The 27,208-nt window shown below is 40.5% G+C and overlaps 1 protein-coding gene across 5 annotated transcripts; it reads right to left on the bottom strand.

The window, feature by feature from the left end:
- Positions 1 to 68: 68 nt before the first annotated feature.
- Positions 69 to 25,983, bottom strand: LOC128025407 (UDP-N-acetylglucosamine transporter-like). 5 transcript variants are annotated; one of them, XR_008186151.1, is made up of 10 exons: positions 25,837 to 25,983; positions 21,047 to 21,251; positions 19,902 to 20,160; positions 18,368 to 18,522; positions 9,095 to 9,217; positions 3,365 to 3,539; positions 3,093 to 3,211; positions 2,868 to 3,001; positions 686 to 824; positions 431 to 567 (listed from the first exon to the last, which is right to left on the bottom strand). XR_008186151.1 is itself a non-coding variant. In XM_052611747.1 (9 exons), exons 2-9 carry the CDS (start codon positions 21,059 to 21,061, stop codon positions 438 to 440), a joined length of 1,110 nt encoding a protein of 369 aa, XP_052467707.1. In that variant the 5' UTR covers positions 21,062 to 21,251; positions 25,837 to 25,983; the 3' UTR covers positions 69 to 437. The 5 variants fall into 5 exon arrangements, 3 of the variants coding, with proteins under 3 accessions (XP_052467707.1, XP_052467716.1, XP_052467724.1); XR_008186152.1 differs by lacking the exon at positions 686 to 824 and having other exon boundaries at positions 69 to 567; positions 2,868 to 2,958; XM_052611747.1 differs by lacking the exon at positions 686 to 824 and having other exon boundaries at positions 69 to 567.
- Between the last annotated feature and the right edge of the window lie 1,225 nt (positions 25,984 to 27,208).

The following is a 27,208-nucleotide window of genomic DNA, read 5'->3' as shown; positions in this document are numbered from 1 at the left end:
GCAGTCATTACTCCTATAGGAAACGTTTGAGATTCAACTTGTTTTTATTACCAGACTTTGACAGCAAGACATTTTAGAAACACTTTTTATTGGCTTTGAGAAAATGATGCTTCTCAAAAGACACATTCAAGTAAAACAATCCCTTTCTCAATATGCCATTGTATGGCACAAAAAATAAATGTTAAAACTGTAACAAATGGAATTTGCAAGGCTCTGTCACAGAGATCCCTTGTAAACACTTTTCAAATGAAGTCCTTAAAGTCAGCTGAATGCAACAAGATCACTTTGCCTTTCATAACATATCATATAGAAGACAGTTCAAGTTTTGGATGACTGAGTGTTTTGTTTTTCTCTGTGCTACTTTCTTATAGCATCCTTACAATATCACTGCTTCAGTTGTCCTGAACTTCACCTGAAGTACAGCATCCTAACAGACATTAATGATTTGGAGTGTTTATCATCTCGTGTCCAGTCTTCTGTACTTTACTAGGGTTGACCGCAGATTTGCTCTCATACCCGTAGAGAAACGTAGCAGCAATAACCAGCATGGCACCCAGGAAAAACACACTACAATAGAAAAAAGAGCTTAATTTTCTACACATTTCTGCACAGTGCAATAAGCGAGTCATTCACAAGAAGCAGTGCTATTTATGTTAGAAAATTTCAGGACTTTTTAAATCATTACATTTGAAAAGGTTACTTCTGAACTGCCAAGAAGTTGTGTTTTCACATCACAGGGCCAAATAAACGGGACATTGCTGTCACAGACATTGGGTGATCACCGCAGGGGAGACGTTCGCAACAATATTCAGATTACTCCAACCCTGTCACAGTAAGTTTAGAATTTATAACCTAAAACTTGAATAAATTACTGAATACTAACAAATACATTTATCATAAATATTTTAATATATGGAAATACTGATAAAGGCTGAGGGTACACCATGACAATTCATTGACAATTGGAAATGCTTTCTGTGGGGTGGGGGCCATGTTTGTGTTTTTGTCTTAAAAAAAAAAGTGTTTCTGAATTTCATTGCATGGCTTTTTACAAACATATGCTAGATGGATGTGTTTGATCTCTTGCAGTGTCTCTTTTTTTGTGGCGACAGGGTGCTTTAAAAAAATTACGATGCAAACCATGATCTGTGTGTCCACCCATGTGTTTCTTTTTGAGGCTAGCATTGTTGTACACATTTTTTTCAAAAGGGGCATTGCATATTTAAAGGTGCTTTATGTGGATTGACAAGTGGTTGAACCAAGTGGTTGAACTAGGTATTGCAGTCCAAATTCAAAATATTGGAGAGGGTTTTTTCTTTACCTGGCCCTTCCTCCTCAGACTGGACGCACACGCAGGTTGCCAGATTGATGACACAAACTGGAACAAGCACACTTTACAATGAATGATATGAAATTTGCTGTGCTTTCCACCGAAATTCAATTGGATAAACTGACAGTGGGCGGGTTTCACAAACCAAAACAAAGACCAACATACTGACCCAGAAAGCACCTTTTTTCAAAGGAGAATAACTGACTGTAGCATTGTTTTTTAGCATGTTTCATAAGTATTTGCAAACGTGGTATTTTTATGTTTAAGTAGAGTCAAAATCTTACATACAGCACCTTTAAGAAAGGCAGCATTGTGATGTGTTGGCAAGGGCCTATTTCACAGTGAGTGCTGAACGCTTGGAATAATTTTCTCGTCATTCTTTTCTTGTAAGTCTAACTATGGGTAAACTTTGAGTTTATTTTTATTTATTCCACCGTCACACAGCTAATGTTTAAAAAAAATAGAAAAAAAGAAGCAAAAACTTGTTTTGTGTGAAATAACCCAGAGTGTTAAACCTCTTTTAACGTTTTTGTTACATTTGTATGTTTAAATACAAACAATGGAAAAGTAGCATATCAGAGAGCAAAAACGCTTTCTGTGTGAACAGCCCCTTCGTGGTCTTTGAAATCGAAGGTCTAAAAAGGAGTTCGTTTAAAGTAACCTGAGTGCCTTATTTTCTAATGCACAAAACACGTTCATTGAGCACGTTTACAGTACATATAAAAACAAATGGGAAAGCAGTGTTCAGTGTGAACGACCCCTATGGTGTTAAAAATACAAGATGCAGAGGTGTGTGGAAGAGTGGAATCATTGTAGTATAACACAAAATCTTAAATGGTTTATTAAGTGGTGTGCAAATGTAACAGTAAAGTGTGAAATTTACTTTTCTACTGCTAATATTTTCCCTTTAAAACCCTTCGTGTTTCTCTGAGACAGTTGTCTCCCACAGATCCAGTTTCGACGAGAAGTGCATATTGTGTGTGTAATGAAAGGAAACGTCCTGCCACTGCAAGCTATAACACACCACACAATAAATTAAAGTGTGTTTGCCCTGCTGTAGCTATAAATGGAATATTATGAATGAATCAAACCAACAGAACGAATGAACACAAATGCTTAATTAGTTTTCCTGCAGCTCCACGCCATGTCTTTGACACACCTGGTTTAAATGGAATCTTTGATGGCTTCTTCAGAGGAAATGATCATGTGTTCTGGCATAATTTAAACAGAAAATTACACCAACGTAAATTGACCATTTTTGTCAGGAGACACATTTAACAAACAAAGACGTTGTAAGACAGTACAAATTAAACACTGGTGTGTGGATCTACACAAACATACTCTGCACTTCTTTAGATAAAATCATTTGCTCAATGAATAAATATGAATTTATTTGCCTCAGAAGGCAAAGAGGCACTTTAGACCAATCAAAAGATTCCTCTATTTGTTGGTCCATCCCAACCAGTTCAACACACATGGCACAGTTTTCAGAGAAAGACCCAAATACAATGCATGAGTTTTGGAGCAAGTGCCTTACCTAGTTGGGTCAAAATCATCCAACAAGAAATAGGAGATGAAGGTGGATAGAATGATGGAGATGGATGTTGCAAAGCCCTTCAGGATGTTATCTGCATATGTGATGACAGCTGCAATGACTAACCCACCCAAAGCCTACAGGGAGTATGTGGAGCATGTTTTACACAAATAACAATCAAATGAGACATGCAGGTCTACACATGTGGTATGTATATGTATAATGTACCTGAAGAGCCACCACAGTCCATGTCAGACCGCTGTACCCTTGAAAGAGTCCATTCTCATGCACTCTTTCTCCATCACACACAAACACTCCTCCAAGTCCAAAAATCAATCCAAATAAACCTAAAAAAGAGAAGTGGAACAAGTGTGAAACAGTTCTGAAACCAGAAGCAGATACTTGTAAACGATAGCTAACAAAATTAAATGCATTTAAACAACAAAAAAGTTTGCTGGGCATATTTTAGCTACATATTTTCTTTTACGAAATCTGCTGACCTAGCTGAATATTACGGACCCAGACGTTCTGCTTGCTCTCTTTGAGGATCTTTTCAAAATACACGCCAGCAAATCCGCTGGAGAAGCAGGCCACAAGCACAGCCAGCAGACCCATCAGCTGAGAGCCGGCGGTCAGGTCCTCCTGCTTAGTGACTGATGCAGGTTCAGCTGGCCACTGTTGGTTCAGGTCAAACAGAAACAAAGGAGGAGTCATATTTACTGCATACAGGAGTTTTCAAACACCACAAGGGAGTGCTAAAAACTCAATGGAAAAATGTACACTCTGAGCTGAACCCTGTAGAAAATGAGTGTGGTGAACTGAAGAGGAGAAGCATCAACATGCAGCTGGAAATCTGAAGGGTCTGGAGAGATTCTGGATGAAGGAACGGTCTCTGATCTCCAGTTAGATGATCTCAAAACTCTTCAGGCATTTTAGGTGAAGACTCCGAGCTGTTCTTTGGCAAAAGGAGGTTGCAAAAAGTATTGTATAAAAGGGTATGATTAATTATGACCAATGTGTGTTAGAGAAAAACATGTATTTCATAATGAGGTTTCTCTCCCATTTTAAATGCTTACTCTCCAATGAAAGGATAGATTTGAGACTTTTAAATAAACTATCTGAAGGATTGATGATACAGATGAATTTTCACAGTCTTCTTTGATCGTAAAAATGATCTATGAATAATTTTGAGCACAACTGTATGTGTTAAAAAAAAATATATGTAAAAATAAATAAATATCAGAAAAGGATTCAAATACGCTTTTAAATAAACAATTTAATCAATAAAAATCAATGATGCAAATTATTATAGGATTAAAATATACAAAAAATAGAATGAAATCAACACAAAATAGATTAAAGTTAAAGATTATAATTTAAGTAAATAATAAAAACATAAGTAAATAAAACATTTCAAATAAATAAATGCAATAAAATAAATTGGAAGTAAATAGAACAAAATATTTATTTTCTTTTTTTTTTTTTTACAAATAGTTTAAAATAAATAAATAAATGCATAAATTATAGAAATAATTATATAATTTTTTTTTGTTTGTTTTAATTATCCCAAACTTCTCGCGGAAGTTTCGATTGAATGTGCGTCATTGGAATTCGTGAGTTTTATTTGAGTGTTCATTATATTATTTCATATTGCTATCCTGACATCGGATGTCTTAAATGGACTGTAGAGGCCAGCACAGACTGTTGCAATAAATGGTTTCACTACTGTGGCGAGTGGGGCGGGGCCGAGAGGCGTGGGAATGAGGAGTGAGGCCAGGTGTAGTGATTGGAGATGAGCTACACCTGCGCCCCACCGCCAGTGGGAGGAGATCACCCAGCCGGTGGAGGGCCGAGCAGCAGTGCGTCTGGGAACCGGAATTTATTTTTTTTTCTCTCTCCCCTCTCTCGTCTCTGTCGCTCCTCCTTCCATCTCCTTTTCTCTCGCCTCGTCTGTCCTACCCCCAGGTTCCCGTGAGCGGTCCCCCCCAGAGGGAAGGGGGGGGGGGAGTAGAGCGCAGTCTCGAGGGTACCCCCCCGGCCTGCGAGGGGCGATGGGGGTACGTGGCGAGTGGGGCGGGGCCGAGAGGCGTGGGAACGAGGAGTGAGGCCAGGTGTAGTGTTTGGAGATGAGCTACACCTGCGCCCCACCGCCAGTATCGAGTCCCACGTAGGAGATAAGGATATAAAACTGGAGCGACGACCGTGAAGGACGAGAGAGGACCAGGCCTGGGACATTATTTTATGTTTTGGCTTTTATTTATGCGCACCAGTCGGCCGTGAGGGGCTGGTGCGCCGTTTTGTATTTACTTTGAATATTAAAATTATGTTTTTGATTGTGCACCGGTTCCCGCCTCCTTCTTCCCGATGAATAGGAAGTTTTTATCGTTACAACTACCTAATTGTCTTAAAAACTTGCATCTGTCAAAATAAGTCCTTTATTTTGTTTATAATTTTGTGCAGGCCTGCGCTCTTTATATGGATTTTTCTTTGCATTGTTGTGATTTCTTTGATGGTGAATATGTACACAGTGTACCTGATTATTCCCATTCAACATCTGAAAGAGTGAATTAGTACAACTGACTGCTCACTGACTGCTCTTCATTTCTCTCATGGTCACTGGACATCCACTGTGGTAATCGACTCTCTGAGACGGCTGGCACTGTAATAGTCATTTGTGCAATACAGTTCCTTTCAAACACTGACGCAAGATTTATTTTGAAAGACATGCATGACTGTCAGATACAGTTTAAGTAAAGAGTGTCTGTACACAGTTTGTACTTTACGTTTGCTGGAAATGATTTGCATGAAGGTATGATATTCATTCTATTCAGGGGCAGTTTCCATCTTTCATTAACAGTTCATGTCAGTATTGTGTATTCAGCAGGTTGTTCATAACCCAAAAATGTATACCATGTATAAGACAAATAATTATGAAAGTTACTAAACACTTCTAATGTATAACGGACAAAAATCTTCAAAAACTGGAAGACTTTGTCCATGCCATTGCTGTTTTTATGTTTATTCATTTTTGTTTGTGTGATGCAGGGATTCACAAACTTTTTTTTTCAGTCAAACCCAAAATATTTACTTCAAATCTCTGAAGATTTAAAGTTAATATTTCAATATATGTCATAAGAAATCCAAACCTAATCCAACTTAAAATAAGTAATCTAAATTACATTACTGACTACAATCAATGTTCACATGTAATTTGTAATCAGTAAGAGATTTGTAAGTATTCTACAATTATATAATATTCAAATATTTTCAAATATAATTATAAAGTGATTTTTTTTTTATTAATAAATTGTTTTTTGTTTTGTTTTTTGTTTGTTTTTTACAAGAAACCTTAAAGCTGCCTCTTAAACTATAGGATGAATATGATGTTTGAAATAGGTAACAAGCCCCAAAAACTTGCACGACAACTGAAGCACTCTCAGGCAACACGTGCAATATATAAAATAAAATCAGTTAGATTCTGAAATGAAATTAATGGTTGCTTTGCTGACTTTTACAAAAAAAAAAAAACATATATGAATCAAAAAGTAGAACAGATCAAAAGGCAATACAAGAACTAGAAAAAAAAGTTTGTTGAGACAAACTTTAAGTTGGCTTGAGAAAGCCTGACCAGAAAGTTTGAAGAAGTTTAAAGAAGTTAGAAGTTTATAGTTTAAAGTTAGATTGATAGATTAGTTAAAAGAAAGAAAGATATATTAGTTAGAAAGAATGACAGATAGATTAGTTAGAAAGAATGATATAGATTAGTTCAAAAGAAAGAATGCTAGATATATTAGTTTGACAGAAAGAACACATGCGACTAACATGTTTCTAGCATGACTAGCAAGTTACTAGCATGTTGTTAGCATGACTAGCATGTCGCTACCATGTTTCTAGCATAACTAGCATGTTGCTAGCATTTTTCTAGCATGATTAGCATGCGAATAGCATGTTGTTAGCATGACTAGCATGTTGTTACCATGTTTATAGCATGTTTATAGCATGATTAACATGTTGCTAGAATGTTGCTAACATGTTTCTAACATGATTAGCAAGTTAGTAGCATGTTGTTGGCATTACTAGCATGGTGCTAGCATGTTTCTATCATGACTAGCATGATTAGCATGTTACTAGCATGCCGCTAGCATGTTTCTAGCATGACTAGCATGCGACTAGCATGTTGCTAGCATGATTTTAGCACGATTATTATTATGCTAGCATTTTTCTAGCATGTTTCTACCATGATTAGCATGCGACTACCATGTTGTTATCATGATTTTAGCATGATTAGCATTATGCTAGCATGTTTCTAGCATGATTAGCATGCGACTAGAATGTTGCTAGCATGTTTCTAGCATGATTAGCATGTTGATAGCATGTTTCTAGCATGTTTAGCATGTTGCTAGCATGATTTTAGCATGATTAGCATGTTGCTAGCATGTTTCTTGCATGATTACCATGTTGCTAGCATGTCGCTAGCATGTATCTAGCATGATTAGCATGCGACTAACATGTTTCTAGCATGTTTCTAGCATGATTAGCATGTTGCTAGCATGTTGCTGGCATGATTTTAGCATGATTAGCATGTTGCTAGCATGTTTCTTGCATGATTACCATGTTGCTAGCATGTCACTAGCATGTTTCTAGCATTATTAGCATGCGACTAACATGTTGCTAGCATGATTTTAGCATTATTAGCATGTTGTTAGCATTTTTCTATCATGACTAGCATGCACTAGCATGTTGCTAACATATTTCTAGCATTATTAACATGTTGCTAGCATTTTTCTAGCATGACTAGCATGCGACTAGCATTTTTCTAGCATGATTTTAGCATGATTAGCATGTTGCTAGCATGTCGCTAGCATGTTTCTAGCATGATTAGCATGAGACTAACATGTTACTAGCATGATTTTAACATGATGAGCATGTTGCTAGCATGTTTCTAGCATGACTAGCATGCGACTAGCATGTTGTTAACATGTTACTAGCATGATTTTAACATGATGAGCATGTTGCTAGCATGTTTCTAGCATGACTAGCATGCGACTAGTATGCTGTTAACATGTTTCTAGCATGATTAGCATGCGACTAGCATGTTGCTAGCATGATTAGCATGTTAACATTTTAGATATATAGATAGATAGATATTAGATATATAGATAGATAGATAGATAGATAGATAGATAGATAGATAGATAGATAGATAGATAGATAGATAGATAGATAGATAGATAGATAGATAGATAGATTAGATGAGTTTGAATGAGTTAAAATTGACTAACATCAAAGCTTGATTGAGTCTAATGGGATTTGGAGCTTCAAACCAGTCTGAAAAGATATAGCACACCAAGTCAGAACAGTATGAAGGTCTGACCCGAGTTTGGAGTATGTAGCTTGAACGGTCTAGGAATAGTTAGTGTCCAAAATTTTTGCTGCCAGAAAAATAAGAAGAAGAAGAAGAAGTTTAGATAGGATTTCAGTAAGTTGGCTTTCTCAAGCCAACTTAATTATTTTCTGATTTGGACCCCATTCTTAGCTCATACAGTTCAGACAGTTCAGGCATTGCAGTGCATTAGAGGTAAAAAAAAAAAAAAAAAAACAATATGAAAACTGTTTAGTTTCTTGCACAGACCGATCATTTTGTGTCTATACACATCAATATATCGTCAGGAGGTGCAGGGTTTAATTTCGTTTTGTTTGTGTATGTTTTTGTGTATGTATGACTGCAACAGTTCGACTTAAAAATCTCAGTTTGAATGAGTTCAAATCATTCAAATTTGAATCAGTTCTACTAAAGAAACAGTCACCTACATCTTGGATGCCCTGGGGGTAAGCAGATAAACATCAAATTTTCAATTTTGGGTGAACTATCCTTTTAATAGTCCCAGTAAAATAGATAAAAAATAATAATAATTTGGACAAATTCTAAGACAGCATCACTTATCGTTCTCGGCTATCACGCAATGCACTGAGGGGAAAAAAAAATCTAAGATTATGTTGCTGATATTTGTGTGTGCTACTTATTTTAATGCTTGATAGAATATAGCATGGTCACATTAGCATAAAGCTAACAGCAAACTCTCAGTCAGAGTCCAGTCTACTTTCCTTGTAAATGAAAGCAAATAATGAAGTAAGGCTCAGTTTTAACAGTCAAAAAAGCAAACGGCTTGTTCTATAACTGTAGTTTTGAAAGAAAGCTGACATAATAAACAAATTATAAGCCTACTCACCTGGACAAGTGCAATTCCAGTCATCAGAATGACTAGTGAGAGCCACTGGTAAAAGGCAAGACTTTTGCCCAACATAAACACGGAGAACAGCGCTGTAGTGAGAATTTTCAGCTGATACGTAACCTGGAAAACCAATAGGATGGTAAATTAGATGTTTGTTTGTTTTTTCTTATTAAAAGTGCTGTATGTACTTTTTTGACTCTACTAAAAATAAAAATACCATAATATGTTTGCAGACATTTAAGAAACATGCTATGTAAACATACTTTTTTTCTGGAAAACAATGCTACAGTTAGTTATTCTCCTTTGAAAATGTGCGTTCCGGGTCGGAATGTCGGTCTCTGTTTTGGTTTATGAATCCGGCCACTGCCAGTGAGTTTATATTTTTTATCAAATAAATGCAGCCTTGGTGAGACTTTTCAAAATCTTACCAACCGCAAAGGGGGCAAGACAGAATTATGAGTTTACTTCATTCTTCATTCTAATTGGTAATTTAAGTTAAATAAATAATTACAGTATTTAAAAAGATTTACTGAGATAGAAGTAAAAGAAACTATAATTATTGAAAATAAATGCATTTTTACTATCTGCAAATAATGTTTTATTAAAAAATATGCATACATTCACTATGCCCAATATGCTGAAAACACTTTGTGAATTACATGAATGAAAAAAATATGGTAAACCATGGTAGCATCTTGACTGATGCCATCCTATAATATACTGCTTGTTCTGATTTTGATATACCCAATTTATAAGGTAATTTTTCATATGTTTCAGCTCTTCATCACTTTTTATTAAGGATGGGCATTTTGCAAAAATATTGTATTCGAATCTCTGGGCTCATAAAAAGCAGATCTATTGAGAAACAGTATTGTGACAGAGCTCGTCTTGCACTAGCTTGAGTTCATGCATTACATAGCCATGTTGGAAAGCTCACTGACCCAGTGTTTACAAAGAGAACGTGTCCTTAAATAAAAATGGTAAAACAACAATGTTGGACAATTTTGAAGTTGGATGAGTTTTTCCCCCTACCCTCCCTTTTTGAACCGGAGTACACAGATGAAGAGCTAACAGCGCGTGACCTTTCCAACGTGATTACGTAATGCGTTAATTTGCAGACACACATCAAGGAGCTAATACAAGATGTGCATTTGTTGTTAAAAAGTATTCCATTTTATTAATATTTTTAAGAAACTGACCAATCGTTTCATTAGATAAGCTGCAATGAAACTGCAGTTCAGACCTTCAGCGCATTGGTCCTCATTGAAGTCCATTATATGGAGAAATATCCTGGAATGTTTTCCTCAAAAACCCTAACTTATTTGCAACTTAAGACAGAAAGACATCTTGAATGACATGGGGCTAGGTAAATTATCAGAAATCTTTCATTCTGGAAGTGAACTAATCCTTTAAGGCAAGTTATTTCTCTTGGTGGCCATCTTTGAAACACCTCTCGCACAACTATTTCAATCATGTAAGTGAAGCTCCTATCTCTATTCTCCAAAACTGATTTAATTTCCTATTTAAAATCACCGATGAAATTTGACAACAACTGTCTTATATATGTAGGGAAGATGTACTGGGTTTGTTGTTTCTTTTGCTCAAATAGCGTTAAAAAAGCTTATTTTTCAGGCTAGATCAAGCGCACATCTCAGAACGCTGACTGTTTCTATACCAACCAGGACTTGTAACAGCTGCTACAGTGATGCGCTGTCTTTACCTATTAGTGATTGGCTCTTTTATTCAGAAGGTAGGGCTTCCTTCGATAGAGCAGCTATATTGAGCGATGCATTTTTCCTCATTCAAAACTAAATGCGTGACACTTCTTGGGTATCTATCCGATATCAAGTAATTACAGAGCCACTATCACATTCACAGATACTGATATTATTCTTTTAAAAGCATGCATTTGAAAGAACCAACTACGCTTTGAAAATTAACAATTACTAATGCTATTGCAACGTTGGTATCGATACTATTGATATTAGGATTGATAAACGTCTCTAGGTTACGTATGTAACCCTAGTTCCTCAAGGGAACGAGACGCTGCGTCAAAGCGCTTTGGGGAACGCGCCCAGCGTGCGCGACTCTGAATATCGTGTGAAATCAGACCAATGGAAGAGCGTGACGTCACCGGCGGAGTGACGTGAGCGACCAGGAAGCTATAAAAGCACGTGCCACGCAGCTGGCGTCAGCTTCGAGTACCAGCAAGCGCCGGCAGGGGTGCCGGGGGTATGGCTCCGAGACGCAGCGTCTCGTTCCCTCGAGGAACTAGGGTTACATACGTAACCTAGAGACGTTCCTGAAGTTCGAGCTGCGTCAAAGCGCTTTGGGGAACGAGTACCAACGCCGCCAGACTACCAAACCCCTGCCTAGTGTGTATCCGAAGAGCACAGCTTAGGTCAGGAGGACTGAAGCGCCTGGAGTGACTGGCATGTCTAGGCCATAGAATTTGACAAACGTGGAGGGCGTGGACCATCCCGCAGCGTTGCAGATGTCCAGCATGGATACACCTGCTAAGAAGGCCTTGGAGGCCGCCATACCCCGAGTAGAGTGAGCCTTGGCTCCCGACAGCGGGGGACGACCAGAGGACTCATAGGAAGTGTTGATAGCCTCAACTATCCAACGACTGATAGTCTGCTTAGAAGCAGGAAAACCCCTCTTGGGGGGACCGTAGCATACGAGCAATTGATCGGTCTTTCTCCACAGGGCAGCTCTGTGGACGTATGCGTCCAGCGCTCTAACTGGACACATACAATTTAGCTTCGCCTGGTCGGGCTCCCGAAAGGGAGGAGGACAGAAGGCCTGCAGTACGACAGGTTGTGGTGTAACAGAGGGAACCTTAGGAACATATCCCGCTCGAGGGTATATGAACGCTTTAGTCATGCCTGGTGCAAATTCAAGATAAGTAGGGGCCACAGAGAGGGCCTGAAGGTCTCCTACTCTCCGCAGAGAGGTGATAGCCAACAAAAAGGAGGTTTTAAGTGTGAGATGTCTGTCTGAGATATCTTGAATAGGTTCAAATGGGGGTCTGCACATTGCCTCTAACACCACAACCAAGTCCCACGGGGGAATACGGGACCGTACTGGAGGTTTCAGCCTCAGCGCACCGCGGAGGAAACGTGTAACTAGGGGGTGTCTTCCCAAAGACTGGCCATGGAGAAGGGCGTGGTAGGCCATAATAGCCGCCACGTAAACCTTCAACGTGGAGTGGGTCAACCCTGCAGAGAGCCTAGCCTGTAGAAACTCCAGAACTGTACCAATCGGGCAGTTTGCTGGGTCTAGCTGGCGGTCTCTGCACCATGAGGTCAAGAGTTTCCACCTCAGGGCGTACAGTTTCCTCGTTGAGGGAGCTCTGGATTGGAGAAGGGTCTCAACAACCTCGGTTGGGAGACCGGCTGCTAACAGTTGTGCCCCCTCAGGGGCCACACCCACAGCTTCCACAACTCCGGGCGAGGGTGAATTATCATACCCTGCGCCTGCGAGAGAAGGTCTGTCCTGATCGGTATCTCCCACGGAGAGCCGTCGAGGAACGAGACTAGATCTGAGAACCATACTCGGCCCGGCCAGAACGGGGCTACTAACAACAGACGGACCCCGTCCCGGCGCACTCTCGCCAGAACTCCCGGGAGCAGAGCAATAGGGGGAAATGCGTACAGACGAAGCCTCGGCCAGGTCTGTACCATAGCGTCCAGTCCCAAAGGAGCTGGATGAACTAGAGAGAACCAAAGGGGGCATTGAGACGTCTCTTGAGATGCAAATAGGTCTACTTGAGCCCTGCCAAATATTCTCCATATCTGCTTCACTACTTGTGGGTGAAGTTTCCATTCCCCGGGCCTCGGCCCCTGCCTCGACAGTATGTCTGCTCCCACATTTTGTTTCCCAGGAATATATACTGCTCTTAATGAGAGGAGTTTGCTCTGGGACCACACCAGGATCTGGTGCGCCAGCTTGTACAAAGGGCGCGAACGCAGACCTCCCTGGTGGTTGATATAGGAGACCACCAATGTGTTGTCGGTGCGCACCAACACATGGTGACCCCTTAGGTCTGGGAGGAAGTGCTTCAGTGCACGATAAACTGCTAGCATTTCTAGACAATTGATATGCCATGTTCGATGGCGATCGCTCCACAGACCACGGGCAGGGTGGCCACTCATGACTGCACCCCAGCCAGTGAGGGATGCATCTGTCGCTAGCGTTACACGGCGACAAAGAGCTCCCAGCACCGGGCCCTGTTTCAAGAACCAAGGTTTCTTCCACACATCTAAGGCACGTAGGCAACGCCGCGTGACCTTGATAGTGCGAAGTAGATTGCCCCTCGGGGAAAATCCCTTGGTCTTGAGCCACCACTGTAGGGGCCTCATGTACAGCAGGCCAAGAGGTATCACGTTGGACGCAGCTGCCATCAGACCCAACAATCTCTGAAATTGTTTGACAGTGAGTGACTGGCCTTCTTTGACTCTCTCGACTGAGATGCGGATCGACTCGATACGAGCAGGGGACAATCGTGCCTGCATCGCGGTCGAATCCCATACTATGCCTAGATAGGTGGTTCTCTGAACCGGAGAAAGCACACTCTTCTTGGCGTTCAGTCTCAAACCCAACTCCCCCATATGTGCGAGGACGACATCTCGATGCCGAACCGCAGCCTGCTCTGACTGAGCTAAGATCAACCAATCGTCGATATAGTTGAGAATGCGGATGCCCTGCATGCGCAGGGGGACCAGAGCCGCGTCTACACATTTTGTGAACGTGCGGGGTGAGAGTGCAAGGCCGAAGGGAAGTACTCGATATTGGTAAGCTTCGCCCCCGAAAGCGAACCTCAGAAACTTCCTGTGATGTGGAAGGATGGATATGTGAAAATATGCGTCTTTGAGATCTATTGTGACAACCAGTCCTCGGACCTGATCTGCGCTACAACTTGCTTGATTGTGAGCATTCTGAATTTTAGTCTCATAACTGAACGATTTAAGACCCTCAAGTCTATAATCGGACGCAGCCCCCCATCCTTCTTCGGAACTATGAAATACCGGCTGTAAAATCCGGACTCCCTGTCTTGAGGAGGGACCACCTCGATGGCCTCCTTCTCTAATAGGGTTCTCACTTCCTGTTCCATAACCAGACCCTGCCTGAGGCCGACTATTGTCTGAACGACCCTGTTGAATATTGGCGGCACGGAGCCGAACTGAATGCGGTAGCCTTTTTCTACTGTGTGCAGGACCCATCGAGATACATTTGGCAGTAGTTTCCACGCTGCTAAATAATCTACTAAGGGAATCAGTCTCTCGAGACTGATCTCTGGTGTAAGAGGCCCCCGCAGGGGCGGCGAGCGTCTCAGCCCCGCTACGCGCACGGGCGGAAGATACTGAGAGCGATGCTCGCTGGGACCTGCTGCGCCCTGGAACACTGGCAGGGTTGGCAGACCGGCCCCCAGAGGGCGCTGAGGAGAGACGGGCACCGTGTACTGCGGTGTGTACCGCTCTACCCCAGCATAGGCTGCCCTCTGAAACCCTGGGTTGTTGGCGTCAGGGTTTCTTGGCCGAGGACTTCTTAGCTTTAATAACTGCCCTAAGATCTTGTTTGGGCTGGGAAGTCCTCGGCCGAGAGCGTCGTCGAGACTCTCGTTCTCGACGTGGAGGAGCACGAGAGGCGACGCTCTGTTTATGGGCCTCGCGGTACGAGGAGCTAGGGAGCGGCTGGGGCATCTCCCCAGATGCCCCAAGGGAGCGACGAGGGAGGAACTTATGGAACGCCGCCGCTTGCTTGCCGGCCTCCTGAAACCAGTCGGCTGGATCGGGGCGTCCATGAGGCAGACCCTGTCCCGCTCTTTCATATCGGACAGGGTCAACCATAAGTGCCTCTCCGCGGCCACCATAGCTGCCATGGACCGCCCAATCGCTCGAGCGGTCTCCTTGGTGGCGCGGAGGGAGAGATCAGCGGTCCTTCTTAGTTCTGATATGTCATGGGACTTGATCTCCTCTCCCTCGTCTAGCTCCTTGAGCAGGTCGGCTTGGTACGCCTGTAACACCGCCATAGTGTGCAGACACGCACCAGCCTGACCTGCTGCCGCATACCCTTTGCCCACCAAAGCCGGTGTTGCTCTTAGTGGCTTTGAGGGCAACGCCGGGGCCTTTAGAGACGACGCCGCAGCAGGGGACAGATAGCTCGCGAGCGTCTGTTCCACCCGGGGCATCGCTCTATAACCGCCCTCTCCCATCCCCACTACGTTCCCATAATAGTCTGACGAGGGGATGTAGAGGCGGGCCGAGAATGGGCGTTTCCACGACCTGGAGATCTCTTCGTGCAGGTCGGGAAAGAATGGCAGGCCCCGGCTGGGAGGTGGCTGACTCGCGCGCAGGAAGCGTTCATCAAGCTTGCTTCTCTGCAGTTCAGCTGCTTTCTCGGCGGGCCAATCGATGTTTAATTTGGCCACCGCGCGAGTAACCACCTCCAAGAGCTCCTCATACTGCGGCGAGTGGGGTGGCGAATCCCTGTCGAGCGACTCCACGTCAACCTCCTCGGAAGAAGAGAGGCGGAGCGTCGACCCCTCTCCCTGAGTGGAAGGAACCGCTGAGCGTGCTTCCGACTCCAGGGATTGGGTGCCGGATCTGGCAGAAGTGGAAGGAGATAGGGACTGGCCCGTCTCCATTCCCTCCACCAGATCCACTTGCGAACCCCACAAGTGCAGCCGCCGTTCTGCCTCAGCAGAAGCGGGACCAGCACCGCGGGGAACGCTGGCGAAGGCCCCCTCCTCGAAGAGGGCCCTCCGGGAACGAAGCAGCCGCACCGACAGTCAGTCAGCCCCCTCGAGAGCCGACTCAGCGTGCTTCGAACCCAGGCAAACCACGCAAAGGCTGTGTGTATCCCCACCCGTTATATATCTTGGGCAGGGAGGAACACACAGCCTATAACGCGATTTGGAATCGCCAGTATGTTTCACTTTCGCCTTGCTTTTAGGCATTGTCAGGAGCTCTTAAACTGGACAGACAACAGTAAATAAGACTCACAGACAAACAGTTTGACATTCACACACAGAGCGCTTGCTGAGAGACGCGAAGCTGACGCCAGCTGCGTGGCACGTGCTTTTATAGCTTCCTGGTCGCTCACGTCACTCCGCCGGTGACGTCATGCTCTTCCATTGGTCTGATTTCACACGATATTCAGAGTCGCGCACGCTGGGCGCGTTCCCCAAAGCGCTTTGACGCAGCTCGAGTTCCTGAAGAGGAACCCACCTCTAGTTTCCAAGAACTGTCCAAGTGGCCATTTGACTGATGGGTAAAGCCACCAATCATGTTTCCTTTTGTGCCACATTATGTTTAGGGGCATGGAAATGTAATTACAGTAACAGACCGGTGTGTAAATTCTTGGATGTATTTGAAAGTGTCTAAGCTGCAAACTTTACATATTTCAAATACTTTTGAAAATCCAGTCTTTTCATGATCCTGATAAGTGCTCATCATCACAGTTATAAACACAACATATTTCTTCTTTCTTGAGGGGGTTTGGCATCACTGTATCTTTGTTTCCAGGTGGAATGTTAAAGAACATGACGCACACGTCTCCCAAAAATCCTGTATAATACAATCAATCTGATGACGACTTCGAAACTCCTGAAAAAATTCTAATTTTGTGTCGTATGCATCAGACGTTCTGCCGACAGTCTGTGGGTGTGATGTCTGAGGCTAAGACTAGGTGAAAGTTGGCTCCTCATTCTGAGAACAATAAGAACAGTCAGTTATATCTGACTTTTAGTTTGTGTGTTAATATTTATCATGGATTCCCAGCATTTATGACCAGCTAAGCAACTCATAGTAAAATTCAAATAGTGTTTTTATTTGTCAAATAATTACAGACTATAAGTGCACACATTTATGTTTTTACAGTTCTTATCATAGGAGAGCATGTTTACTATAATTATTATATTCTATAATTTACTAATGTTTATTTTATTTTACAACATTAGTAATAGTAAAAATAAATGTGTTTGTGTATATAGGATAAAATAAAAAAATAAATAATTCCCCCCATTATTTCAGATTGGTCATTTCCCCCTAGCGTCCTGGTTTGCCCATGCCTGCCTGGCATACTCTGCACCAGGGCTGTCACAAGTGTGTGAAGCTGATGTGCGAGGCCCTCTGCATTTGTGTGTATGTGTGTGTGTGTGTTTGTCGGGGGGGGGGGGGGGGGGCGGGTTTGCTATAGTAACGAATGCAACTTTAACATGCATCTGATCGATTGTGATGCTGTGCTCACTGACATGTTTGAGTATGAATCACGGTCACACACACAATCCTAAGAATAAAAAAAACAAAAATACGCTCATAAGAATTCTACCACTTAATAATAATAATAATAAAAACAAAGCAATTAAATAATTAAATTAAAATTAAATTAAAAGTGATGTAGATACGTTGGTAGTTATATATGGAGTAGTAATCAATTTACACTATTTGAAAATAATATTTTATTTTAAAATGTGCACATTCACTCTTGTATGTCTAATACTCTAAAATGCAAACGTCTCTTGTCACATTCATTTATTATTTACATGAATCATGAATGCATATTTTCAATTAAAAACGTCAAAATTGCATAAAAAGTAGAGTAGTTTGCATAGCTAGATCGTCTATTACTGTCGGTCGCTGAACTTGAATACAGTACTACTTACATCTTTCCACAAACTCTCGTTGTGCTGTGATAGTGACAGTAAGACCCACCTTTGATTTGGTTGGCCATCGCAATTATTTTGATATTGACCACTGTTGGACTACTGAGGCAGAGCAGCCTACAAGTTTAACCTTTAAAACTTTTTTGCATCCTACCAACAAACTGCTTTACTTTACAGATACTGTCTATCAGATATGACTATTTTAGTCTTTCGAAGGTAAAAATGAGTGGAAAACCGTGGCACAGCCCTTGTGACGGTACTGCTCTGTACCTCCAGTAACAGCACCTATGACAGCAATGTAAATACACAACACTCATTTCCATGGAGCATACAGAGTTCTAATGAAATATCAGCAGCATTCTGGAGAATCTGAATGTTTGTCATTCACAAAATTATACACACAACAAACATTTGAAATAGAGTGACAGAGAAAGAATGGTGCAGTGGAATTAATATTTCACCAAATTAATGTATCAGTGTCATAGCTAACTATATATAAATACAGATATACTCAAATCAATTTCTTAAAAGAAAAAAGAAGAAAGAGTGGCACGTGGGCCATTGGTTTCTATGAAACGCCCTCTGGATGTGTGTTTTCTCACCTGGTAGGTAGCTGCATCTAGATTTGACAGAGCCACATAGAGCAGGTTGTTCTGCAGTGTGTAGATACCTGAGGGAATGGCCAGCTTCAGTGTTAGCAGGGGCTTGTTGATTATTTCCTCCTTCAACACCTGATTCAGTGCATGAACACTGAAACCTAAGAGGCACACACAGCACTGAACATTAGCAGCGAGCCACAGCTCTCCTCCACTGCTCTGAGCTCCTGACGAGAACGACAATTCTGTTTCTATGATGTTACCACAAAAAAGAATACACCCAGTGATGCTGAATATTATGCTTGTTTTTGTAAAGAGATTAAAAAAAATATGTAATTGCAACTTTTTCCATTCTGCAATTCGCAGTTAAAAAATTGCAACACTATTTGTTTTAAAATTTAATAGTTGCTACTTTTTTTCTAACAATTTGGACTTTTCTTCTCAGAATTAGGAATTAACTTCTTGTAATTCTGAGTTTATATCTCACAATTCTGACTTTTCTTCCCTTGCAGTTCTGAGCTCACATCTCAAATAAAAAAAAGAATAACAATTTGCGACAAATTGTGACAAACTCAGAATGGCAAGAAAAAAGGTTCAAATTTTTAAAAACAAAAAGTCACAATTATTAAAAGACAAAGGAAGGACAGCGATACGGACTGAACAGTGAAACCTTAGAGAAAGACAGATAAATATCAGTCCCTCCAGGACATCTAATAGGAAACGTCAGGTGAGCAAACACTCTGCCAAATACAGCGAGAGCGATTGAAAAGCATAAATAGATGTCTGCTCTCTAATCACACTCTTCTAGTCATACGCCGATCGCTCTGCACAACGCTGATGCATCTTAAGCCTTTAGCCTCAACCTGTCGGCAAACTCGTGAACTTAAGCTCGTTAAAATCCTGTAGTGTTAGGCAGTAAACAAGCCTAAAGAAAATTGAGTTGAAGTCAGTATCTTAACGTTGGATTTTGGTTACTTTACAACACAACGTCAGTTCAAATTATCACATCAAATTAACATTGACATCAGAAGTTGAACTGACATTGCATTTTACACACCCAATGTCACAACTGAAATTTAACCAAATATCAACGTCTTATGACATAGTGTGCCTGCTGGGAGGATCTGGGTAACATAAAATCTACCCAAACACAGAAAAAACTTTCGCTGTTTCATACACACCATTCACTGATAACACATTTCTTTATCTTGAAAATAATGCAGTATGTTCCAATTTTATAGCTTTAATAAATTTAGAGATAATTCAGTTGGTAATTATAATTGAGTTTTTTTGTGAGACCAATCGATCTTTTGTTCAAAAGGCAAATTATGCAGGATCACAAAAACAAAAAAAGTGACTTGTTTTGATATTGCATTGGATTCAGCAAAAAACTGGAGGTACTGTAAATATGAATTAATTAATAAATAAAAATGTACACCCAAGGGCTTTCAAAAGAACACTGCTATCAAGAGATAACAAATTACAGACAGATTGCAGAACACTTTGGTTTTCACACATCTGAGTAGAGGTGCAAACTCACTGTGGTCTCTGAAGACAAGCAGCAAGCAGGCAACAATCTTCAGAACTTCAGCACACACTACAGCAGATGACGCCAGATAGCGCGGACCTTCAGACTGAAGCGTACGAGAGTAACGCATTGTCAGTACCAAAGAGGTGGTCTGCAGTACCAGCACCCCCAGAGAAACATACTTCAGCTGTGATGAGGTGGACAAGACGGAGATACTGGGCATTTCTGATGATTCAGAAACACTGGACAGGGATGAGTTTCCCTGTTTAGTCTAACAGAGAGAGAGAGAGTGAGCGAGAGAGAGATCAAAGAGAGTTGATTAAAGCCTGTTACCTTTTTATATGACAAAAGATATGGAAACAGTTGCATATGCATTGGGTATAGAAAAGAATCACCCTTTTTCAAACAATCACAATTTTTAACACATTGTTGCCTTGCAGCCTGAAATGAAGACGAACACATTTTGTTCACATTTAGTCTGTTGGGAGTTGTCTCTGTCTCTACATTTGTCTCAGTATTTGCCCACTCTTCTTTGCAGAACTGCTCAAGTTCACTTTATTCTGATGGCGAGTGTTTGTGGACTGCAGTCTTCAAGTTCATTCCACACATTTTCAGTGGGCTTTAAGTCTGGGCTCGGACTATAGGCCACTGTTTGTCATAAATTCCTGTCTACCTCTTTTGTAGCAATGTAAATGTTTTACTGTAACTTTTGTTTAATTGAATGCATCCTTACTGACCCTGTATGTGTGAACTATATGAATCTTTATCAAAATATAAAATCAAATAAGCAGATGACAAATACCACATTAAAAGAAATGCATTAATACAGATTAAAGAACTAACAACACTACTTGCTATAAACCCATGCATTATTAATGCAATTCTACTAGTTTGCCCATGCCTCCAAACCATTAGAGCATTACACATCACTATATGATAATGGCCATCTTTGATTATTAACACCTCAAGGGATGCATCACAAAAATCATGTAACTGTTCATTCGTCAATGTGAGCCATTTTAAAATAAAATCAAGAGAAAATACCTTCAGCGCTCATGCATATTCCTGCACGCTGGTATTAAAAATATCTTATGTTTTTACAATATATATGTATATACAGTAAGTGATAATTTCACAGATCAATAATCCTCACTCACCTCAGTTAACACCATCACAGCGAGGCCATTGCTGAGTTTGCATTCAGTCTTTTTGAGCAACTGTATTTCAGAAGATACAGTGGATGAACTGAGAAAGCATTCATCAGACTTGGGTAAAGAGCGAAGAGGCCAGCATGAGCCACACCCACTGACACACAGCCGGATGGCAGAAGGATGTGAGATGGTGTTGTAAACCTACATTATTCTGCTTTCACAGAGAAAAAAGTTATTTACACACAGCCAGCTGGTAAAAGCAGAGTAATTAAGTCTCAAGGTCATTAAAAAAGGATCTGGAAGTTTTAATTTACTAGATTTAACATGACTTGGCAAACAGAAGGTTTGGGTGTGATTGAGAAGGCTGGACAGAGGTGGGGCGCATATCTCACACAGACGGCCTTATACAGCGATGTGAACCACACAATCCTGCTCTTGTGTGCAGGACCACAACTCAACCCCTCCTGTCCAATGAAATGCCCCCCACCACCTCCAGAGCCCTCAAGGCAAGGCAAGTTTATTTATATAGCACACTTCGCACACAATGGTAATGCAAAGTGCTTTACATAAAAGAAAGAAAAATAATAATTAAAAAAATAATAACTAAAATAAAAACTTTTGTGTTATAAAGACATGCGTATCATGACTCTAAAATTTGCCTATGAACAATTAATGAAACATCCTAAATACAATCACCGTTCATCTTAAATTCAAATACAATATGAATGTGTGTGTGTGTGTGTGTGTGTGTGTTTGTAAGAAAGAGGAAAAGGTTAATACCGATTTACATTTTTCTTCCTTGTGTCATGTTTAATTAATTTTGTTTCTAAGATAAAAATAATAACTATCATATATTTTTACCATGATTTACAGAAATAAAAAATATCATTCAATGTAACAATAGTTTACAAATGTTGTCGGGAATATTTAGAACCAGAATCATTAGATGAAATTAAAAGACTCTAAGCACACAAAACTAATTCAATGTCATTTTAAATCTTCACCAATCTTTGCCACTATCCTTCAAACCACTAGGTTTTACCCATTTATCATCAAAAATGCATAAATATATATAAAATCACTTTTGTAAATTTAAATTGATGTAGTCACCAAAATGTTTTGCCTGAAAAGTTTAGTTCCAGCTCTAATTAAACACACCTGAAGCAGCTGATCAAGATTCAGACTCTCCTCCTATTTTATTTGTCTTGTAATTTATTCCTTTACTTACTTTGTTAAATTCTAGTAAACCTGTATACTCTTCTGATCTATATAATTCTATTATTATGTGGTAATTACTACGTGATTCTCTTCGGATGCAGATTTTCTTTTCTTTTCTCATTGCTTTATATTTTTATTCCTAATATATAGTCTATTGCAGGCATACTCGATGGCAGACCACAGTCTGGGTCCAAACCAAACTGGACTGCGACACAACTGAGTCACCATTTTACCATTTCTAGATAAAGTGAGCAGAGTGTCAAAGCAACAGAGCGATTCACACAAGAGCTCAGGGTTATTTATTGTAATGATCTAGCGTCGTTATATTCTCTAATATTTTATTTAGAGCCAAACATGCTTCATTCAAGCCCTTCCCATGTGCGTTGCTTCTCTATAAAGATGCAAAAGCAACAGTAAGAGCTTAAAGTTTTTTAACAACACAGAAAACATTGCGAGCGGCAAAATACATTGATAATTTTGCTAAAACACTGCAGAAAACAACAGTTTTCTACATTTAGCATTAATCTGTATTTTAAATATATTAACAATTTATAGTACGCCTAAATATGGATACTTTACACAAAGCATCGATTCACTTCAGGTCAGGAGGCATGTATTAACCCCTCAGAGTCATGTGGGGCACTTTTTATGATAGATGGATACACTTTATTTGGCTTCAAAATCTCAGCCACAATTTACTGCTGTTGCGAATCAGCTAAAAGGGGAAATATGAATAATCAATCATGACTAGTTATGTGATTAGTCAAAGGGTGTACTCACACTAGCCAGCTTGAACCGTGCCCGAGTGCGTTTGACCACCAAAGCGCGGTTCATTTGACTAGTGTGAGTGCTCCGAACCGTGCCCGGGTGAGGCTCGATTAGCCGGCCCTGGTCTGCTTGGAAGAGGTGGGCCAGGGCACGGTTCAGTTGGACTCGGGTGCGGTTCGCATGCAGTGTGAGCGCTAACCGTACCGGAGCACGGAAAAGGACGCGTTGCATCACGGTTTTGCGACGCTCCAAAACCAACATGGCAGGGAAAGGGTCGCTTTGGTCTACGGCAGAGGTGCAAAACGCCAAGTGACCAAGCGACACAAAATTATCCACAAAGAAAACAGAGCGATGCACTCCATTGTGTTCAGAGAGCACCGCTCTTCCTGTTTATCCCGAAACCGTCGCACCATAATGACGTAAGCGTGCTCCGGCACGAATGCTGAAACCCTATGTGAGTGCAGGCCAGAGGGGGAGTGGGGAGGGGGGGACAATCGTACTCGGGTCCGGTTCATGGCAACCGTGCCTAGTGTGAGTACACCCAAACACACCTTTGTATAAGGTGCATGTGATACCCAATGCATCAGTTTATAAGACTAAGTGTGATGCCTGCATGTCTCGCCTTTTTGAAAAGAGTCCTGATGCACTTTGGGGCTCCAGTTGGTCTTTGCTGAAGTGAACTGATCAAATCAGAGGATCTTGATGAAGGAATAGTTAAGGCTGAAGCCTGGCACAAGCTTAGCATGGATTTGAGAGCTCTTAGCTCAACATCTTCTCCTGGTATTCCCCAATCTAGAAGAACCGCCCTGATCTGGTGATCAGTGATCTATATATGGGGGATGATGTCACACCCTCAGGACTTGAGTGAGCCAGTGAGGAATGGTACCTTTTAGAGGGAAGTTTTACACTCTTTGTAACTATATGTTGTCTTGCATATGAAATTAGATTGGGGGGTTCAAGAGAAGAATCTTTTAGATTCTTATAAAACGAATGTGTTGGATAGAAATCAATATATAATATACACTCTCATTTAGATCATGAAAATACAAACCCATAGATACCAAGCATCATATAGATGAGGTTATATTAACTAGTGATCCATCATAAGTATGTATAAAACATATACAATACACAATATACAAGAACAGTAACAATGCCCTAAAATGTGAATTAATTCAAAGAAAGGTTTTTCTATTAATTAATTACAGAAGAGTCCCTTTTTATGTGCATTGTGTGTCTGTTTTTAGAGACTTGAGTTAAGAGTTGCTTAGCCACATTCCTGGAGCGTCGTAAACCTAGTGTTATCAGATAGTGTGCCTTCCGTTGCTAGGGAACCAGAGGCCTGTTCTGTCCACTTTCAGGATGATAACTTCCTTTTGGTGGAAGGGTCCATAGACCCTTTTTGGTTAGATGAGGAGGCGTTAGATATTATTTGTTAAATGTAACAAGTAGTTGTGTGTCTGATTGGTCCAAATGCTACACTGCCAAAGCTTGGAGGAGCTCCAATTATATTTGTCTGAAAGAAGAAAGTCATATACACCTAGGATAGTTTGAGGGTGAGTAAGTAAAGACCTAAATTTCATTTTTGGGTGAACAATGCCTGTAAGACATTACCATATGCGTTTATGAGGATACTCACCGAGACTAAAATTTTGTTTTAGTTTTGTGTGTATTTGATGGTTTAAAGGCAGGGTAGGTGATTTGGTACAAAAAATATTTTTGTTATGCTAGCTGAAAGCCTCTTCACATCCCAATAGCAACACTAAGTTAAGGGGTCTAAATGTATTTATAAGATCTTTGGAAGGTGTAGGACCATAAAATGTTCATCCAATCATATCCCTCAGTCCAAGGGCAATGAAAGGCTGTCCTACCTGCCTGTCAACATATGTACTTGCATACCTCTATGTACCGTTTGCACAGACAAGATACGTCATCATCGCGTTCCATTACGTGAGAATGGAAAGCATTTAAATTTTAATATTATGCAAAAATGTGAAAGCGACATACAGCCAAGTATGGTGACCCATACTCAGAATTCATGCTCTGCATTTAACCCATCCAAAGTGCACACACACACACACACACACTGTGAACACACACCCAGAGCAGCGGGCAGCCATTTATGCTGCAGCACCCGGGGGTTCATTGCCTTGCTCAAGGGCACATAAGTTGTGGTATTGCCAGCCCGAGACTCAAACCCATAAGGTTAGGGTTAGGTGTCAAACTCTCTAACCACTAGGCCACAACTTCCCCTTATGCAATTCGTACTGTGATGTTTTTTCAATCTGACAGCATTGCATTCAAAATCGCATAATTCCCCACTGTATAGCAGGCAGAAAACAGTATGCAACTGCTGAATTCACAGTATTCCCAAAACTGATGATCCACTCCTTCAGACGAGATTCTGAAGCGTGTATCCGCTGAACACTTTACTATCCCACAAGGCCACAGAGGAGTCACGAATGGCAGTAAAGTGACACAACTGATACTGCAAGTCCAAGATTACGTTCATATGAAAACATACTATTTTCCTTACAATCATTTCATATGTTAGGCTTTGTGGTTAAAATTAAACATATTTGAGAAAACTTCACACATAGTAAAAGGTGTGAACCCTAGTCCTGGTCTCCCAATCACATCAACGTGCTTTTTGGAATATGATACTGTACTTTCTGTATGAATGTCTGTGATTAAAGTGTCCTAACATCCCATTGCTGTCATATATATAGTTCGGCTCACGTGGTAACATTTGTAAATATTCAGATGTGTTATAAGTGTGTAAAGATGTTTAGTTTGTAGCTCTACTGTACCTGTTCTCACAAGTGCAGCTCAGCGTGGAGTCCATGACAGACGCAGCTCTGACTGATGCATCTCATTCATTTCATATAAAACCATTCCTTCCACATTCTCAAACACAAGCACACTTCCAGCATTAGCGAAACTATGTTTGACAGTCATGTAACTGTCGTGTCAGTTGCACCAAAACCTTTCAAATGAAGATGGGAATTTGCTTACAGTGACATCTACAGTGAAAGGTGTGTATTGCATGAATGTTTTCAATTTGTTAATAAATCAATAAGTAAATAAATAAATAAAATACTTTCTGTCCAAAAAGTTTTTTACAAATTTATTTTACTGTTTGAGTAAATGAATTACTCCGGGATATTGGCTTGTTTGAACTCAGAGGGAGTGTCAGCCACATTAAAAAAGTGAACAGCTTAAGTCATTTGTGGATTAATGCGTATTGGAGATATGAATGGTTTAAAACGATTCCGTTCGATTTGGTGAACTGGTTCAAAAAGATCCGGTTACATCGAATGATTCGTTCGCGAACCGGATATTACAAACTGCTTTGTTTTGAACTGTCTCACAACAGACACGGAAGAGAAGACAATGCTGAATAAAGTCGTAGTTTTTGCTATTTTTGGACCAAAATGTATTTTCGATGCTTCAACAAATTCTAACGGACCCTCTGATGTCACATGGACTACTTTGATGATGTTTTTCTTACCTTTCTGGACATGGACAGTATACCGTACACACAGCTTCAATGGAGGGACTGAGAGCTCTCGGACTAAATCTAAAATATCTTAAACTGTGTTCCGAAGATAAATGGAGGTCTTACATGTTTGGAACAGCATAAGAGTCATCAATGACATAATTTAGATTTTTGGGTGAATAACCCTTTAAGTAATATATTTTAGTCATATTTGTATTTATGTATAAAATGAATAATATATAAATATGAATATAGATGTACATGTAATTTTTTACAATATTTTGTAAAATTTTACATTTATAATATATATATACGTGTGTTTAAATATATACATATATACACACACACAAACACACAACCTTTTTTTTTTTGGATGCGACTGATCATGATTAATTGATTTGACAGCACTAGTTATTTTATGATTATTTAAAAAAGAATTTATGTAATGCACTTTGAATTACCGTTGTGTAATAAATGTGTTGTATAACCTAAATAAAGATTCCTATAGCCTTTGGCTTCCGTTAATGTTTGTTACTTAATTTAGTAAATAGGATACTGGCTTGATTTGTTGACATAGGGATAACACGGACATTTAACTTTTTACTTTTTTAGCCATTAAGATTAATTTCAAATGCATGTGTTAAAATTTAATTGTCAGTATATTTAACCAACTTTTTGCCTTG

This window comes from Carassius gibelio, chromosome A2, assembly GCF_023724105.1.
Source record: "Carassius gibelio isolate Cgi1373 ecotype wild population from Czech Republic chromosome A2, carGib1.2-hapl.c, whole genome shotgun sequence".
NCBI lineage: Eukaryota > Metazoa > Chordata > Actinopteri > Cypriniformes > Cyprinidae > Carassius > Carassius gibelio.
Note: the sequence above shows the minus strand (reverse complement) of the source record. Positions and strands in the feature narration are given on the sequence as shown.

Excerpts from the sequence above, each read along its gene's own strand:
- LOC128025407 (XM_052611747.1), bottom strand. Across the intron at positions 3,540-9,094 it reads CTGGAATTGCACTTGTCCAG|TGGCCAGCTGAACCTGCATC; the intron begins GTGAGTAGGCTT and ends CTGAACCAACAG. Across the intron at positions 3,212-3,364 it reads GGTCCGTAATATTCAGCTAG|GTTTATTTGGATTGATTTTT; the intron begins GTCAGCAGATTT and ends TCTCTTTTTTAG.